The sequence below is a fragment of the Monodon monoceros genome, unplaced genomic scaffold (assembly GCF_005190385.1).
Source record: "Monodon monoceros isolate NGI ecotype Baffin Bay Population unplaced genomic scaffold, NGI_Narwhal_1 Super_Scaffold_13, whole genome shotgun sequence".
Classification (NCBI taxonomy): domain Eukaryota; kingdom Metazoa; phylum Chordata; class Mammalia; order Artiodactyla; family Monodontidae; genus Monodon; species Monodon monoceros.
The window spans coordinates 20,375,315-20,391,206 of record NW_021703769.1 but is presented as its reverse complement, the minus strand read 5'-3'; the positions used below and the strand labels follow the sequence as shown (position 1 = coordinate 20,391,206).

The 15,892-nt window shown below is 46.4% G+C and overlaps 1 protein-coding gene across 2 annotated transcripts in view; it reads left to right on the top strand.

Moving 5' to 3' along the window:
- The window catches only part of DHX35 (DEAH-box helicase 35), a 73,057-nt gene extending 57,890 nt beyond the window's left edge, over positions 1–15,167 (top strand). Inside the window, exons 17-22 of one of the 2 annotated variants that reach the window (XM_029221602.1) lie at positions 1,246–1,323; positions 2,844–2,973; positions 6,530–6,611; positions 8,612–8,683; positions 9,861–9,972; positions 13,937–15,167. In XM_029221602.1, the coding sequence (XP_029077435.1) occupies positions 1,246–1,323; positions 2,844–2,973; positions 6,530–6,611; positions 8,612–8,683; positions 9,861–9,972; positions 13,937–13,981 (519 nt within the window). In that variant the 3' untranslated portion in view covers positions 13,982–15,167. Of the gene's footprint in view, positions 1–1,245; positions 1,324–2,843; positions 2,974–6,529; positions 6,612–8,611; positions 8,684–9,860; positions 13,545–13,936 lie in introns of those variants that run through there. The other variant, XM_029221601.1, reaches the window with a different exon arrangement.
- The last annotated feature ends 725 nt before the right edge of the window (positions 15,168–15,892 follow it).

Genomic DNA, 15,892 nt, shown 5'->3' with positions numbered 1-15,892 from the left:
GCTGGGGCACAGCAGGCTGGGCAAGTCAGGCTGCTGACAGGGTCCTCCCAAAGGCCCAGGCATCTATGACAACTGGAAGGGTGAATGCTGGAAAGACTGAAGGAGAAATTACACTGTTGAAGAGCACCGGGGAAGTGAGGCGTCCTGATGGAGGGAGGCCCAAGATGAGCTCAGCACCAGTTCCTGCTGGAAGAGTCAAGAAGCAGAAGCAGAGGGCTGAATGTAGCAGGGAGGAGAGAAACTTCCTTATGGACCGTTACCATCTTCCCTGACAGTTGCATAGCTGCAGGTTACGAAGTTTTCGTGCCTGGATGGTTCTGCTGTTTGTTTGCTTTTCTGTTAGCCTTTTTAACAATCCTACCTCAGGACAGGCAAATTCATTTTCAAGACGAGGAAAGTGAAGTTCTAAGCACTGTGTCTAAAATTGCAACATATACCCCTCCCGTCTCCATCCCCTGCCCCTGCTTTATTTCTCTCCTCTAGCTGTTCTTACCACCTGCCATACTATATATTTTGCTTATTTATCCTGTTTGTTGTTTTTCTCCCACCACTGTTGTATTCACTGTTAGATCCCAAATGCATAGAACAGTGCCTGGCCTATAGTAGGTGCTCAGGAAATATCTGTTACTGAGTGAATGGAAGGAAGGTGAATTATGTGGTATTTGATACAAGGAGCAAATTCTGAAGTCAATAAGTGTATTTGTATACTTGTATATATATTGGATACGCCATTCCTTGAACCCATGGGAGCAGATGGCATTGCCCAGGATCTCACAGAAAGAAAAACTTAGGGACTGGGTCTGAAAGGATTGCGCAGCTCGTGGTGGCTTAGGAATATAGAGTGTCTTCCATGCTCCAGACAGCCGGCCCCTTGCCCTTCGCTTACCTTCTCTCAGGGGCTGGGAGTTCTTCTGAAAGAGAAGATATTGACTGGATAGAGGAGGAGAGGGACAAGATCACTAATATTTATCTAACACCTGTGCCAGGTACTTTATGGTGGATTATCTTAATCCCATAGCAGTCTTGATACACAAGTTTAATATTCCAATTTTCTAGATAAGGAAATGGAGGCTGAGAAAGGTTAAGTGACCAATCTGAGGTCTTTGAGGAAACGGCAGCGTCAGGATGGGTGCAAACCAGGTCTTTCTGACTCAACAAGCCATGAGCTATTCATCGTGTAATGTTGCCTCCAGGACAAGAGGCTTAGAAGAGTCAGCTTCTAAACATTGCGTTTATTCTCTCCAGATTCGAGTGCACCGAAAATTTGCTGTGGAAGAGGGTGATCATCTTACCATGCTCAATGTGTATGAAGCATTCATCAAGGTAAGCACAGCTGTCACTCAGAAGGCCCCCTCCATGCACCTGTCCACTGGAAGTGATCTAGGGGCGCAAGGATTCCGGAAGTGTAGTTTATAAAAGAACGGCCAACAGGCCTCTATTTTCCTATTAGATTATTGCCAGAACTTCTAATCCGTGATGGCTTCTTGCTTCCCCTGCATAGCGATCTGGCCCCCAGCAGTGGGTCAGAGGCTCGGCCTTCCTTGGCTCACCCTTTCCTCACTCCGTCTCACACCCACCCCATGTTCCTGGACAACACTGTCCGACATTTGAATAGGAAGTTCTGATATATTTTCTGCAAATAAATGAGGCTGAGAGTAACTTGTGGTTTTGAATCTTCAACGCTGTCTACGTGAATTTGAGATTTCACACAGCCACCACTCCTCCAGCTGCCAGACAAGCTGTGAGAAGACATTTAGTCGGGGATCCACATATACTTACATACCCTACCCAGATTTAGCCACGGTGATGGTAATTTTTGTTGTTCTTAATAGTCTGTAAAACTAGGAGCAAATAATACAGCTTAAAGTCCTCACTAAAAAACGCTAAAAAGAGAGATCTAATGATGATGAAAGCAATGAGAAAAGAAAACAATATATAAACTTCTTATATAAAGGAGAGGATGTTAAGGGGGAAATGAGACATTTCAGATATTCAGTATCTCGTCTTTACTTCTTAAATAATTTCTTTTAGAAGGGGAGAAATACTAAGTGTTTGTTTTCCCAGAGATTTGAAGCGAGATTATTTAGTTAATGAACAGTTTTCAGAAAACCGAATCTCTTATTGAGATTATTAATTGTGGATTAAGTCGCTTAAAATTCGTTTGTGCAAAAACAGTGCACCATTTCCAGCTTCCTCTACCAGTAGAAAGCGGGTCCAGGGCTACAGTGCATTATTCTATAGTTGCCTTCTGGGAAAGTGCTCTTTGAATTATATTTTCTTACGTAAAAACACCTTCCTCCCTGGCTTATAATTTCAGAGGTACATTCCCACAGCAATAATTTAGGATATAATGATCATACTTCAGAATATAGAACAAAACTAAGTACTGTTGATAGAAAAATCATACTTTGGGGATTGAATAATAGTAATTTGCAAATTATTTCTAAATTGGCAAGTGTCGTATTACTTGCCTGTTGTCAAAGTGATAAATTCAAGCCTGCCAGAGAGGGGATGTTGATTTGCAAAGAACTGCAGGGAAGGGGTTCTGTCTGATAGTTGGCCATTCCCGTGGGTATTTAAGATTAAAAACAATTCTGCTTGTCACTAAGTTCTCACTTGCCCTTTAGCACAGAGAGTGAGATCGGAGAGCAGTCAGGTGGTGAGCACGGTGGTCAACGTCTGTTTAGAGAGATGGGGCAAACAAGGGCCCGTTATGATCTGAAGATCTTGTCCCATTGAGTAAGCAAACGGGGGCAGAGAGATGAATGACCTCTACCACGTAGCCTCAGTTGAGAACTTTCCTGTGCTCTTCTCACTCTCCTTCCATCTGGGTTGTCCTGTAGCACAGTAAGAACTCCCTGTGGTGTCAGGAGCATTTCCTGAATTACAAGGGCCTCGTCAGAGCCGTGACGGTGAGGGAGCAATTGAAAAAGCTTCTTGTCAAGTTTCAAGTGCCCAAGAAATCCAGTGAAGGTAAGAATACACTGCCACCGCCAGTGGCGCCCCTCCCTCTGCTCTGCGTAGCTGCATTCTTGGAGCTGTTGGCCGGGCTGGCGTGAGGCAGCACTGTGCACTCTGGACCCACACCGGCTTCATGTTTTGAATTGTGCTGGTGAGAAGCTGCATGTGAAAGTAGCATATTTTCCCCCAAGGAGGTCCATTTTTATTTCTGAGGGCCATTCTTGGGAAAAAATTTAACAAGCCCTGATAACACTTAAGAATCATTAACAGTCACATCATTGTACATGACATGGTTAATTATCCCATGTAGGCTTTGCAAGAAAAATGACTTTTAAGTGGACAACATTTATGGCCATTCCACATAAACTGCATTTTATTTTCAGTTACAGGTATTACTAAAGCAAGTGCCGTGTGTTTAGCCTAGGCAGGCACTGGGGTAAGATGGAAGTGTTGTGTAAGACACAGTTTCTGGCCTCTAGTAGTGACAGTGACTACTGAGGACACACTAGGTTCCACCATGGCAGGGGTTCTACTTAATATTCTCTACTTAATCTCCTACTCTGAGGTGTGGATGATGTTATCCTTATTTTACAGAGGAGTTGTTAGGCCCCAGGGAGAAGTTAATTTAAGTTCAGGACAACACAGCTGGTAACCAGCGAAGCCAGGTCTGTGTGGCTCAGACTTCTGAGGGGGTGATGTGTCTGCTCAGCCATTCAGCAATTGTCTTTCGAGCACCTCCTGGGTGCCAGGCCCTCAACTGCACTCCCAACACCACTAGCGCTCACTAACATTTCTGAAGCGCCTGTAGTAGGCCTGGCAGTGTTGTGAGTGTTTTCATATGTGAATTCATTTAGTGCTCACAACACTCCAGGGAAACATGAGCTGCTGTTATCCCCATTCTACAGATGATAAAAGTGGGCTCAGGAGACGAGTGACTTGCTGCACGAAGGTCTCACGCAGTGAGTGTACAGTGGAATCAGAACTCAGGCAGTTTTATTCCAGAGCTTTATTTTGCCTTTATATTAAGAGCGACTCATTACATGATGAGGAAGACGTGGTTCTTACTCTCAGGAAACAGTGCAGTGAAGGGAGAGATTCCTACAGAGACCCACTACTGCAGTATGAGATTATCAGTCGTCTTAGAAGCTACAGGAGTTGACGTTTGAGTGATCATGGCGGACAGCAATGGGGGCTCTAGTAGGAATGCAGGGAAGAAGGAATCCAGGTTGGGGCTCTGGCCTGGGAGGCCTCACAGTGGGCCACGAGTGGTGGCGGAAGTCCAGTTGAGTTTACTGGTTGAATTAGAAACCAGTGGCAAAGGGCTTGCTAGGTAGGGAGGACTGTGGAGACAAGTGCTGGGAGAGAGGAGCCTATAAGATGCTCAGAGAGTACCAATGGATGACCAAGCTCACAAGAGAGGGAAGAGTTGAAACCTGGGTGGTTGGGTAGAGTTGGTGTCATCAATAGAAACAGGAAGCTCACAGGGGCAACTAATTGGGGAGAAGCCAGTCAAGCACCTGTCGCCCAGCAGGTAGAGGACAACGTGCATCTGCATCTTTGTTTCTTAACCTGTTTCTCATTGTCAACCTGAAACAGCAGAAATGTGCCTTGGCGGGCTCTGAGGAGCGCCAGTTCTTTATGTCCCAGCGCAGAAAGAATTCAGTGAGAGGCAACATGATAAGAAGTGATTCATTAGAATAGGACGCTTGTGAGGCTTACAGGCAGGCGGGCGAGAGGCTGACACGCCGAGAACTTAGTGGGCTACAGTATTATAATCAAAGGAAAAGTGGGGAGGGGGAGAAGACCACCTTCTTCCTCATTCTTGAGTAGACGTCAGGCTTCCATCACCAGCTCCTCCTCCACGTCGGGTGAGGGAGTTTTGTCCCTACATGGTGGAACTGGGACTATCATGGCGCAGTGGAAATGAGCAAAAAGGCGGTAACATACACTAAAATAGGGTAAATCATCTCAGGTTTCAGTATAATGTCACCTGTGCTTACATTTTTGTTTTTAGTGTGCGCAGAGAAGCATGTCCTAGGACTCACTATCGTAACGAGCTCTCTGGGCAGGATGTGGGTCTCCTTCCACCATTGTTTTCTTGTTTCGGGGCATGTCTCATGCTTCTCTTGCACGGTTTTGTTGCTAAGCAAGCTGGCTTGGTTTTGTGGTTAAGCAGACCTGCCTTCTTGAGTGATCTTTAACTTACAGGGGTCTCCCATACTTTTTCTCTACTTACAATCCCCTAGTAGGATTAACCATTTAATTACCTCCTTTGTTCCTTTACTCTGTCCCTATCGAACCCCTCACCCAGGAGAAAAGTTACATTGAATTTCAACTCTTCCTAAAGAGAGAAATTAAATACTAAGGAATAAGATTTTGTAAGGTGAGGTTGAGCTCTGGAGGGCCACGATCATTGTAATGTCTACGATCCCTACTGCCCTGCCCTCAGGAGCCCATTTTCACCCCTTGGAAGTGATATCGTCCTGATAACAATGCACGTTCTACATAGAAATTTCTTTTGGGCGATTGGAGAGAAGGGACTGAATCTAGGATCAAATTGTGGTTAGAAATGTAGATTTGAGATTTATCAGTTCTGTGCTGAAGAACAATAGAGAAAATCATGGAAATTCAATAAATTACATGCAAATTTAAAACTTCTAGATGTTAAAGAAAGCAAACAGTGAAAAAAAAAGGGGTACCTTTTTGCTAGAGCATTGCTGGTAGGAATGCAGCGAAACCGACATTCTCATACATTGTTGATGGCTTTGTAAATTATACCACCTTTGGGGAACCTATTTACCAATGTACTATATTTTATTGGATCCAAGACACCATCATTTGTAAGACACACCATTATTTTATGTATCATAAAGAAAGAAAAAAGTGCTGCCAATTATAATACAATTGCTGTCCTGATTTCAGTGAGTTAAAGTGTAAAAAAGAGTGGGTCTTAGAATTGATGAAATATATATCATAAGCCATATAGATGACATTATCATTTTGCACAATAATATGGATATATCCTGTGGAAATCATCTAATAAATGGGCAGGCTTTATCCTTGGAAGATGTTTACTGTAGCAACACAGCCACCAATTAAAATGAGATGTTTGAAAATTTTGAAGAATTACAAACTGTAGCTATAATCACAGAAATAATATTGTAGTGTTAGTGTCCCAGGTTGTGTCTTATGGAAGGAACATCATTCCTGCAAAATGCGCTCCTAAAAGGGAGTTCCGAGGTCACTGGCCAGGCTGTGGAGTGCTCTGTAGGTTCTGGTGCTCAGCCTTGGTCTTGTCGTCTGTGGCCCGGGGAGGGGTTGGGGGCCCCAGGTTAAGGGAACAGTCCAGCGTATTTCCCTCAGCAGCCATTGTGGCAGGGTGGGGACCTCCATAGATGGTGCCAGGGCAGGTGTCCAGCACTGGGAAGCGTGGGGCTGGGACCCGTCCAGGAGATGGTTGCGAGGTAGCTTGAAGCAGCCTGGGATGGGCCTCACGGCACAGGCCTGAGCACACAGAGCATAGGGCAGAAGAAGTCTCATCCATCGCTCTGTTTGCTACCTTGTGTAGGTGATCCAGATCCGGTTCTGAGGTGCATTGTTTCCGGATTCTTTGCAAATGCCGCGAGGTTTCATTCTACTGGAGCTTATAGGTAAGATGATATTTTGTGAAGTCATTGGTGAAGTCACTTAAGGCATTGAAATCTTAAAAATAATCCAAACCCCATAGCAAGGTGACATGCAGGGCAAGTAGAGAAATGAAATCATTTTTCTTTATTTGTATCATGCCTCTTTCTAAAGATGCATTGAGGTTAGCTGTATAGCTTTAAGTGAAATGTCTTAACTTTATGGAAATGATTCTCAAATACTCAGCCCATCTACATGTTGTAGGAGGATGACAGTCACAAGTCTGGAAGCTGGTAATATTTCCATTCTAATCAGAGAATAATAGGACCAGAGGGAACCGTTGAAGATGATCTTTCCTAGAGAAGTTACTTTTGCCCTTGGGCAGTTCCTGATGTTTTTAGAGATCTGCAGCTACCCAGATAGATAGTGGCCACATTTGAATGTGGGCAAGTGTTTCTTCATGTGCTGGCCACCCCTCCCACTGCTACAGACTTCAGCCTGTCTCTTCCAGTTCCATTTTCTAGGCATAGAAAAATCACTGAGCATTGATGCCCTCCGATAACCTCTAGTATATTCAAATGTGGTAAAAGCTAACACATAGTTTAGGCCTCTTTTCTCTAACTGAATCATTCCAGTTCTTTGAATTGTTATTTTCAGTCTGTCTTTTCTGAGCTCGTTTTAGTCTCATAACTTCATTGTAGCCGGTTTAAAGCGCAGTGATCATGACAATCTCTTCTTTAATAAGGGAGCAGTCAAAAGGCTTTCTCCCCAGCTTGTCTTTGGATTTCCTCCATATATTGTCATTAGCTTTTTCCCCTCAGAACATATGACAGTCCTGTGATCCTGCAGTCACCATGATGTCCCGTCCTGGACACTGGGCTTTGTTAATGAGCCCGGTGTTGCGCTGGGCTTCTTTGTTTTTTTTTTGGCAGCCAGGTCTCCTCCATCTAGTATCCTAGTAGCTGACTGTTTGATCCTCAGTATAGCACTTTACTTTTGTCTCTAGTGTGTTCTGTTTGTTACTCCAGGCCAAGTAGTCTAGCCTATCAGTATCATGATTCTGTTGTCCATTGTATGAGCTCCCCCTCCCACTGGTGAGTGGTCCCTGTTTGAGGCAGCTCTGGAGAGGCCTGTGATCGTCTCCATTGAGTGCCGTTATTTTGTTGTCATTTGATTGCCCCGCTCTCCTCAGGAGTATTAATTAGCAATTTCTACTAGCATTTACAGAATTCTTTCACCAGTGTCCTCAACAAAAATACAGGCTACATAATAGGCTTCGTGGTGGTTGGTCCCTTTGAGACAAAGTTCAGTGGCAGTCATCTGATAGGACAGCCAGGACCCCAGGCGCTGGCTTTATTTCAGTGCCAGAGATGAGCTGGCTCATGGCCTTGAGGCACTTGCCTGGCACATAGGTCCCTGGCACCCACAGGAGCGCTCTGTAATTATGGTTTGGGCAGCAGCATCCTGATCCATTAAGGTTCTCTTGTGAGCTCCTCTTACCAATAGTTGTGTGCGTGGTAAATATTTTTTGAATTAAATTGAATCAAGCCTGAGTTGGAATTTGAAATATTATCTCAGAGAAGTGGATAGTCCAATATTGAGCTTTCTTTTTTTCTCCTATTATAGTCTCCCCCATTAGACAGTCTTTACTATTTATCTTTACTATTTAACCTTGTTTAATAGAAAAGTTTATAGACGTAATCGTATATATTATTTCTGTCCTCAAGGAAATTTTTGAAAGAGAACCTACAGAAGATAAACATAGGCAGAGCAATGTATTTCTCGGTTATTTTTTTGAATGCCCACGTGTTGCTTTTCTTCTCCCTTTTTTATGTGATTTATTCTTGATTTCTAGAGTGACAGCGGGGGAGGGATCATAAAGGGCACAAGAAAAGATGGAGAGAATACTTTTGTTTGTGTGAAGTACAACCTGCATGCATTTTTGATGACGTTAAACGCGTCTGTGGGGAGGTCTTGCTGTAAGTGTTTAAAATGTACTTGAGACAAAATTGTTCTGCTTCCCAAGGACCATCCGTGACGATCATGAATTGCACATCCACCCTGCATCGGTCCTCTATGCAGAGAAGCCGCCCCGCTGGTAAGCCCCCTCCTGCTCCTCTGCCTCGTAAGCGTGTTGAAGGCAAGGCCTAGTTCTTGTTCGTCTCTGGGTCCCCAGCGCCTGGAGTACAGGCGCCCAGTACACGTTTGCTGACTTTGTTCTACCGTGATCGGCTATAGAATTTCTGCTCTATCAAGGATCCCTTTAAGCCAGTGGTCTTATTCCTCTGCTCACTCATCCACTCAGCAGACATTCACGTTCACCCACGGACGAGGTGCTCTGTCCTTGCGCTGGGCACAGTTGTGCAGAGAGCAGTTCAGGTCCCAGCCCACAGCCTGACAGACACAGATGGGTTCCAGTACCTGGGGAGAAAGGCTTTGATAGAGGGGTGTATTTGATAGGAGGCTGAGGTTGGCACTTCATGTGCCAGAGAGTCAGGGCTGGCTGCTTCAGGGAGGAGATAATACTTGCTCTGGAAACTGATATCTTTTTTTTTTTTGGCCATACGGCGTGGCATGCAGGATCTTAGTTCCCCGACCAGGGATTGAACCCATGCCCCCTGCAGTGGAAGTGCGGAGTCTTTAACTACTGGACCATCAGGGGAGTCCCTGGAAACTGATATCTATATTAATATATGCACTCCTGAAATCTGGGGATTTAAATTACCTTCTTGGCTCTTTGGTGTCTGTTACCTCAGCCTCAGGCAAACCTTTTTTAATAGAAGTATAATTTATATAGATTGGAAGAGTATTGACAATTGTGTTGCCCACGTAACCCATACTCCTAGTAAGATATAGAATACTTTCATCTCTCTAGAAAGTTCCCTTGTGTCTCTTTACAGTTAATTCCCAGCTCCTTTCAGAATCAGTGAGCCTTTGCTTCTATTTCTGCATTTTCTAATACATTAGGCTCTGTTCAGAGTTCTGTAAATAAAAGCATAAGGATCCAGAGGGTCCTGTGCTGATAACTGAGATGTCCTGGAAGTCACGTAGGACTTGGCGTCTCCTCTGTAAAATGGACACACTGGTACCCACCACTCAGGTCGTGAGGCTTAAGTGAGCAGCATGAATGCATTTGTTTAATGTGGTGCCTGGTGCACAGAATAGATAGAAACGCGTTAAAAGTCAGGGGAGAAAACTCGTCATCTCTAATTGTTGTGGTTCTGACTCTCATCATAAGATACAGGAAATTAGCTCATGTTTTCTTCTTGTTTCAGGGTTATCTACAATGAAGTTATCCAGACCTCCAAGTATTACATGAGAGATGTGACCGCCATTGAATCTGCTTGGTTATTGGAGCTGGCTCCTCACTTTTATCAACAAGGAACGGTAGGAATGAACCGAGCCTGTCCCCCAGAACCACCTGTTACCTGCCTCTTTGTATTTTTAAATACACATTTATTTTCCAGTTTAATCTCCTAAACTTGCTGTCCCCTCCCCCCACCCCACAATGGTACATAGGGTGAAAGGCCATTACCATGCATGGTCCCAGACCGTTCTGGGTGAAAGCACCGTACCATTGCTCGTGGTGAAGTGCATTTAAACATAAATCCCTCCAACTTACACGATGAAAAATGAGAATGTATCTTCAGCTATTTCTCTCTCCCTCTGCTCTTCTAAACCATTTCCAAAGAAGTTCTGTCACACTGGACTGTGTTCACAGGAAGCAGCACAAATATTTTCTGATGAGGATCGCCTCGCCAGGATGGTAAACACATGTGCAAGCTTAAACCCGAGGCGGTTTAAACACATGGTGGGAGATGCTGAGCGCCGGCATCGCTGTGTATATAGTATATGCTCTTCTTCCACGGCAGACATGCGCATTAATTCAGCATCTTTGTCATCTCTGATCTATTTTGCTTTTAGACTGTTTTTCTACCTCGTTATGGGTCACATTTTCCTGCTTCTCTTGTCTAGTAATTTGTTGTTGTATGCTGGACATTATAGGTGCTTTGTTGTGAAAAGTTGGTTTTGTTGTTTTTATAGAATATTGAGTTTTTTCCTAGTAGACAGTACTGGCAGATCAGTTTAATTCCACCAAGGCCTGATTTTAGTCTTTTTCAGGCAGGTCTAGAGTAGCCCTACTCCTAAGACATGGGCTTTTTGATGCCTCAACTGAATGCCTAGGATGTTCATTGAGGCCTTTGCACTCTGGCTGGTCAGAGCTCCAGTGTCTCCAGCACTGTACAAACCTCCAAATCTCCACATCAGGTCACAACTCCCCAGTAAGTAGTCTCTGCCAGCCTTATGGAACCTTGGCCTTCACATGTGCAGCTTAGCTTTCAGCCAGAGACTTAAGGGTGGTAGCTCTATGTAGGGTTCTGGAACTCCTCCTTTCTGATGGCCTGTCCTGCAGATTCCAGCTGGCTCAGCAGCTCTGAACTCTGATCTGTGTTCCCTCTGCCCAGCTACACTGTTCTCTATTTAGGGTTCACTTCCCTATGACAAGGTTTGGAGGACCATGCAGAGACCTGGGATGACTATAAAGCTCACCTCGAGTGTTTCCTTTCTCTCAAGGATTACAGCCCTGTGCTGTTACCCAGTGCCTGAAAATGATTGCTCCAGATATTTTGTCCAGTTTCACCATTGTTTACCACAGAAGGGAAACCAAAACCTATTACTTCATCAAGGCTGTAACCAGACTACCGTGTTTTCAAACCAAAATTTGGCTTGATTGGTATATTTTAAAATTGGCAGATTTCACATTAAATATGGATTTCAAGATTCTCTTGAAGGAAATGTTAAATTTGCTGAGTTTCTGAGCCTGAGTTACTGCCTGGCAGCAATCCACAGGGGCTGAGGAATGGCTGGCTGCCTGCGGTGGGTGAGTGACTCTCTCCAGGTCCTGCCTCACTTGTTTATTTCACTTGCTCAACCCTTCAAAACATTTGAGTTGTGATCCTATAAATGGAAGGATCTTCACATCCCTCTCCCTCCAGCAATGTTAAGGGAAATTGTCCTTTTAAAATCTTACGATATTTAAATCTTAAACAATATGACAAAAAATCCTTCCAAAACCTGCATCGTTCTTCACGTATCCTCATCCAGATATTTCAGCTAGAAATGAGATCAACTGCAGGGACTGAGAAAAACAAGGTGTGTTGTCTCTGCTGTACTGGGCTGATAAGAAGAAACCTGAAATGAAAGAAAATCTTTTTCCTGCAAACCACTCAGGTGGAAAGCAGCAGACTTCAGAAGTCCAAGAGCAGCCATTAGAAATGCAGACGAGAGACTAAGGAGAAGGGTGCACCGTGAGGGTGCTTGTTAGAGTAGCAGGAATCAGGCACTTAGAGAAGGGAGGTTCTGAAGTGGCCTCAGGTTCAGTTAGACTCTTGGAGAACAGAATTAACCTAGAAGCGGAGTCAAAATGACAGTTTCTCTCGGTCGAACACAAAGTTAAAGAGCAGATTGCCCCAGAATTTTGGAGAAAATGACAATGCCAAGTTTGTCTTTTTTCTCCAAATGCCTGTTTTTCAGCTCCTCCGCTCCACTCTGATGACTGCCTGTGATCAGAGTATTTTTAGAGAGGCCGGGACCTCAGAAATCACCTAGGTCGACAACCTCATTTTACAGGCGAGGGCCCTAACCCTTCCCACACCCCAAGAAACTTGGTCCCTCCCTAACTAAACAGTCCAAAGGCACTTCTGTTATTAACTTGTCCAAAATGGATTGATTTCTCCAAGAGCCCTGCTGCTCTCCAGTGGCCGCCCATGTATGGTGGATGGGTGGATGGTCCTTTGTTGAGCATAGTGTAGCACCTCGCAACCATGCACAGCCCACAGATCCCCCCCCCGGCTCTGTTCCTGGCATCTTTGGTGACTTTCCATTAACACTGTTTTTCAGAGCGTTGCCCTCACCCTGTAAAGAGGCCTGAAATGGTCCAGAGTCAGCTTTGTTTATACTCAACATTCTCCTCAGAAATGGTCCCACAGGCATGATGACCTCACCCCCCATTCCCAAGCTAAGGCTGTGGTTGTCTACCATTAGTGGGAGGGGTCACGTCAGGTGAAGTGCACAGAGGAGGGAATTTGGAGAAATTCAGGAAGATCCACAGCTGGAGAGGGGAAGGACAGGGTGACCTTTTCAGAGATTTGCCTTTCAAGTCCTTAAATTTTTTCTCCTGATTCTGAGATACCTTTGGCATCTAGGGAAATCCCCCTTCACCAGGGCCTTTGCAAGAGTCCATACTGGTCCTTTCTTGGGCATAAGTGGTTAGAAAGTGTGGCTTCTTGCAGCTCGTTTACCCCCGTGTCCTGTTCACTTGGCCACCCGTCCTGTCGTGCTTGGTCGGGTGCTTCATCGTCTTTTGCACCTGCATTCTTTCAGGGCCTGCAGTTCTCTGTCATCGAGGGGGATGGCTGTCTTGAGGCCACTGTAGGTGCACTGAGAAATGGGGTTTGGGCACGGAGTGCGAGTGTGCTGGGGCTGGCAGGCCTGCTCTGCTGGCAGTCGGCGGGTTGGGGATTCCTCGTGTGACGATCCTGCTGCACGTTAGGGCAGCACATCTGGGATGTCTCCTGGTTGTTGGTTTATGATTATTAAGGGGGTATCAGGGATACCTCAGTTGGTGAACAGAGGACCTTTATTGAAATCTTCCGTTTATACTCCCTGCCTCAAATGCATATTTTAGGATTTCTAGCACTTTTGGCTTTACTTTAGAGTGTAAAGAATGCTCGTCTCCCCCAGTCCTATTATCTGATGCCCATGATTATAATGTTATGCTTCCTGGGTTATTTATACTGGTAGAGAGTGACATTTCTAAAAGAAAAACGTGTCACCAGGAAGTGTCCTTTTCCTGTGTGTCTTCCCCACTCTTGCGCAGGGCTCGATGAGAGTAGGGCCTCGAGCTCAGGTACCTGACTTTAGTTGGCTGACCTCTTTGTTGCTAAGGGGAGAAGACCTTCCCGTGACCGTTCTCAAGAAATTCTAGGAAACGCGAGGTGATCTGTGGCCCGAGCCCAGGTCCCAGAGCAGCACGGATATTGGGCTGCAGTGCTGGCCGTGGAGCCTGGGGTGGAGGGAGAGATGCGTCTCACTGACAGCTGCCCGCAGAGCCCCGGGGGCCCAGGTTGAGCCAGGGTGGCCTGACCTCGGGCTGTGTGGCTTACTGAAGGCCCGTTTCCTTTGTTGGTCACTTGGGCTTTTTTCCTCTATTGCCTGAGGGGCAGGGCATTTACTGAGAAGGTGTGGGCCAGATGGAAGCTTTGATTTGGTCACTTCCGTGGGAACCATGTTGAAGTCTGCTTTCTTTGTCTGACTGACCCCAGCGATGATGTTTTCTCTTCTCTTGTAGCACCTGTCCCTAAAAGCCAAGAGGGCCAAGGTCCAGGACCAGTGAGCAGAGCTGGGCTGCCGCTGCAGGGGCTGCTTGGTGCCCTCTCCTCCACTCTGCCGCCCCCGCCCCCCACACCGCCCCAGGGTTGGGGAGCTGGTGTCGGCTCCTGTGGACCCTTCATCGGCTCTTAAGTGGGCTGCAGCCGGCTCACAGCCCCTTCCCACCCCTCAGCACCTGCATTCCTCGCTGGGATCCCAGAGGAGTTTGTGCCCGGGAGGGCATCCTGCCTCTCGGGGGCTGGAAGGCCTGCGCTTTTTGCTCACCCAGCACCTCCCTGGCCCAGCGTGCCACTGCCACCAGGCATGCAGTCCTGGCCCAGCTTTGTGGGGAATGAGGAAAACAGGCTGCCGCAGGCTGAAGCACCACGTGGAGGTGGGCAGAGGGTTTGCTGGGCTGGCTTTGCTTTCCCTGCTGGGGTCCCGGCTCCGTTGACCATTGAGGGCCGCGGCCAGGTGTGAACAAGCATGTATCTGTGAAGGCCTGAGACCCTGGAAACATGGTGGATTTCTGTCAGAATCACCCAGGGGCGTGTCTGGTAGGCACAGGGGCCCCCAAACCAAGCAGCTTCTGTTTTCCCTCTGCCCATGTCACTATTTGTCAGCGGTCAGGAGACTTGCGAGGCTTGGCGATTGACAGAGAGGACCCGTGCGTGCTGTGCTTTGTTAACACAGGGTTTCTCTGCTTCACAAGCGGGCTTAAGCTTCCCCTCCGTGCACGGTGCCATGTCCTGATGCCATCAGTGAAGGCTCGTCAGCTCAAACCCCAGCCCGGATCCTCTGTAGCCGAAATGCACAACAGTTTAGAGGCTCTAAGCTTCTGTAGCTCAGGAACATAACTTGTACGTTTGCCTTTTGTTTCCTTGGGTTCTTGCGAGAATGCCAGACGGGGGCAGGGGCTCTTCCAGCAGGCACTGGTGTCATTGTCCCCCGGGCTGCTTTGCTGTGATGATGTTTGCATTTCAACCCATGACCGATACAGATTGTTTTCCCCTTACTGTTTCAATGACATTTCTTTTAAAAACACGTAGCTCGAAAGTTTATTTTTGTACTGATGTTAGTGGATGAGCCACTTTTGGCGCCAAATGTGTATGTCATTTTTATTTCTGTTTTATAAACATGTAAATAATAGTGATAACTTGTTAATAATAGTAAACCTTTATACTTAAAGTAAATGTATTCCCTCCCATGCATCGTTCTCGTGGTCTGTATTTTAAGATGGTCCAATTAATTCTTCCCAGTGAGGGCTTGACATTAGCTAAGAAACCAGATGCTTGGCACACAGCAGCTGTGGGGGGGGTCACATGGCCACAGGAAGCCCCATAAAACAAGATCGTGTGACCAAATGCCCTCCAGAGCTTGTTAGAGCAAACATGGGATGTTGTTTAGATGAAGTCCCAAGGAGGTGCTAATTCCTCCCAGTTTCTGATTGGGATCCTTGTGGAGAAAGAAATACTTTTATGAAGTCTGAATTTAGGACCAGGGCTGATCCTAAAGAGCTTCTGTTGGGGTGGAAGGAGGAAAAGGTGCAGAATCCACATCCTCTGGTGGGTGAGACCACAGATCAAAACAGGAGATCAAATACAACAGTCCTGGGTGCAGCCCGGAGCCAGCACGGCGTCACTGGCCGCCTCTGCCTGTGCATCCCTGAGCCCAAGCACATCTGTGCCCCTGTACCCACACCAGGGCACGCCTCTGAGCTTTGTACCCTGTTTCACGTTGCAGCCTTGTGTGTGGAGAGGAACCATCACCGTCAGAGGCTTGCAACCACGAAATCATGGCTTTGGCCCAGGGCCTTCTTTACGCGTATCTGCAGGACCACGTGACCTCATCAGAGAGCAATGACCCAGCCCGGCTGAGAGAGGCCAGCAGGGCCTGATGGCCTAGCAAGCTCACAAGACTTTGTCCCCAAGTCATT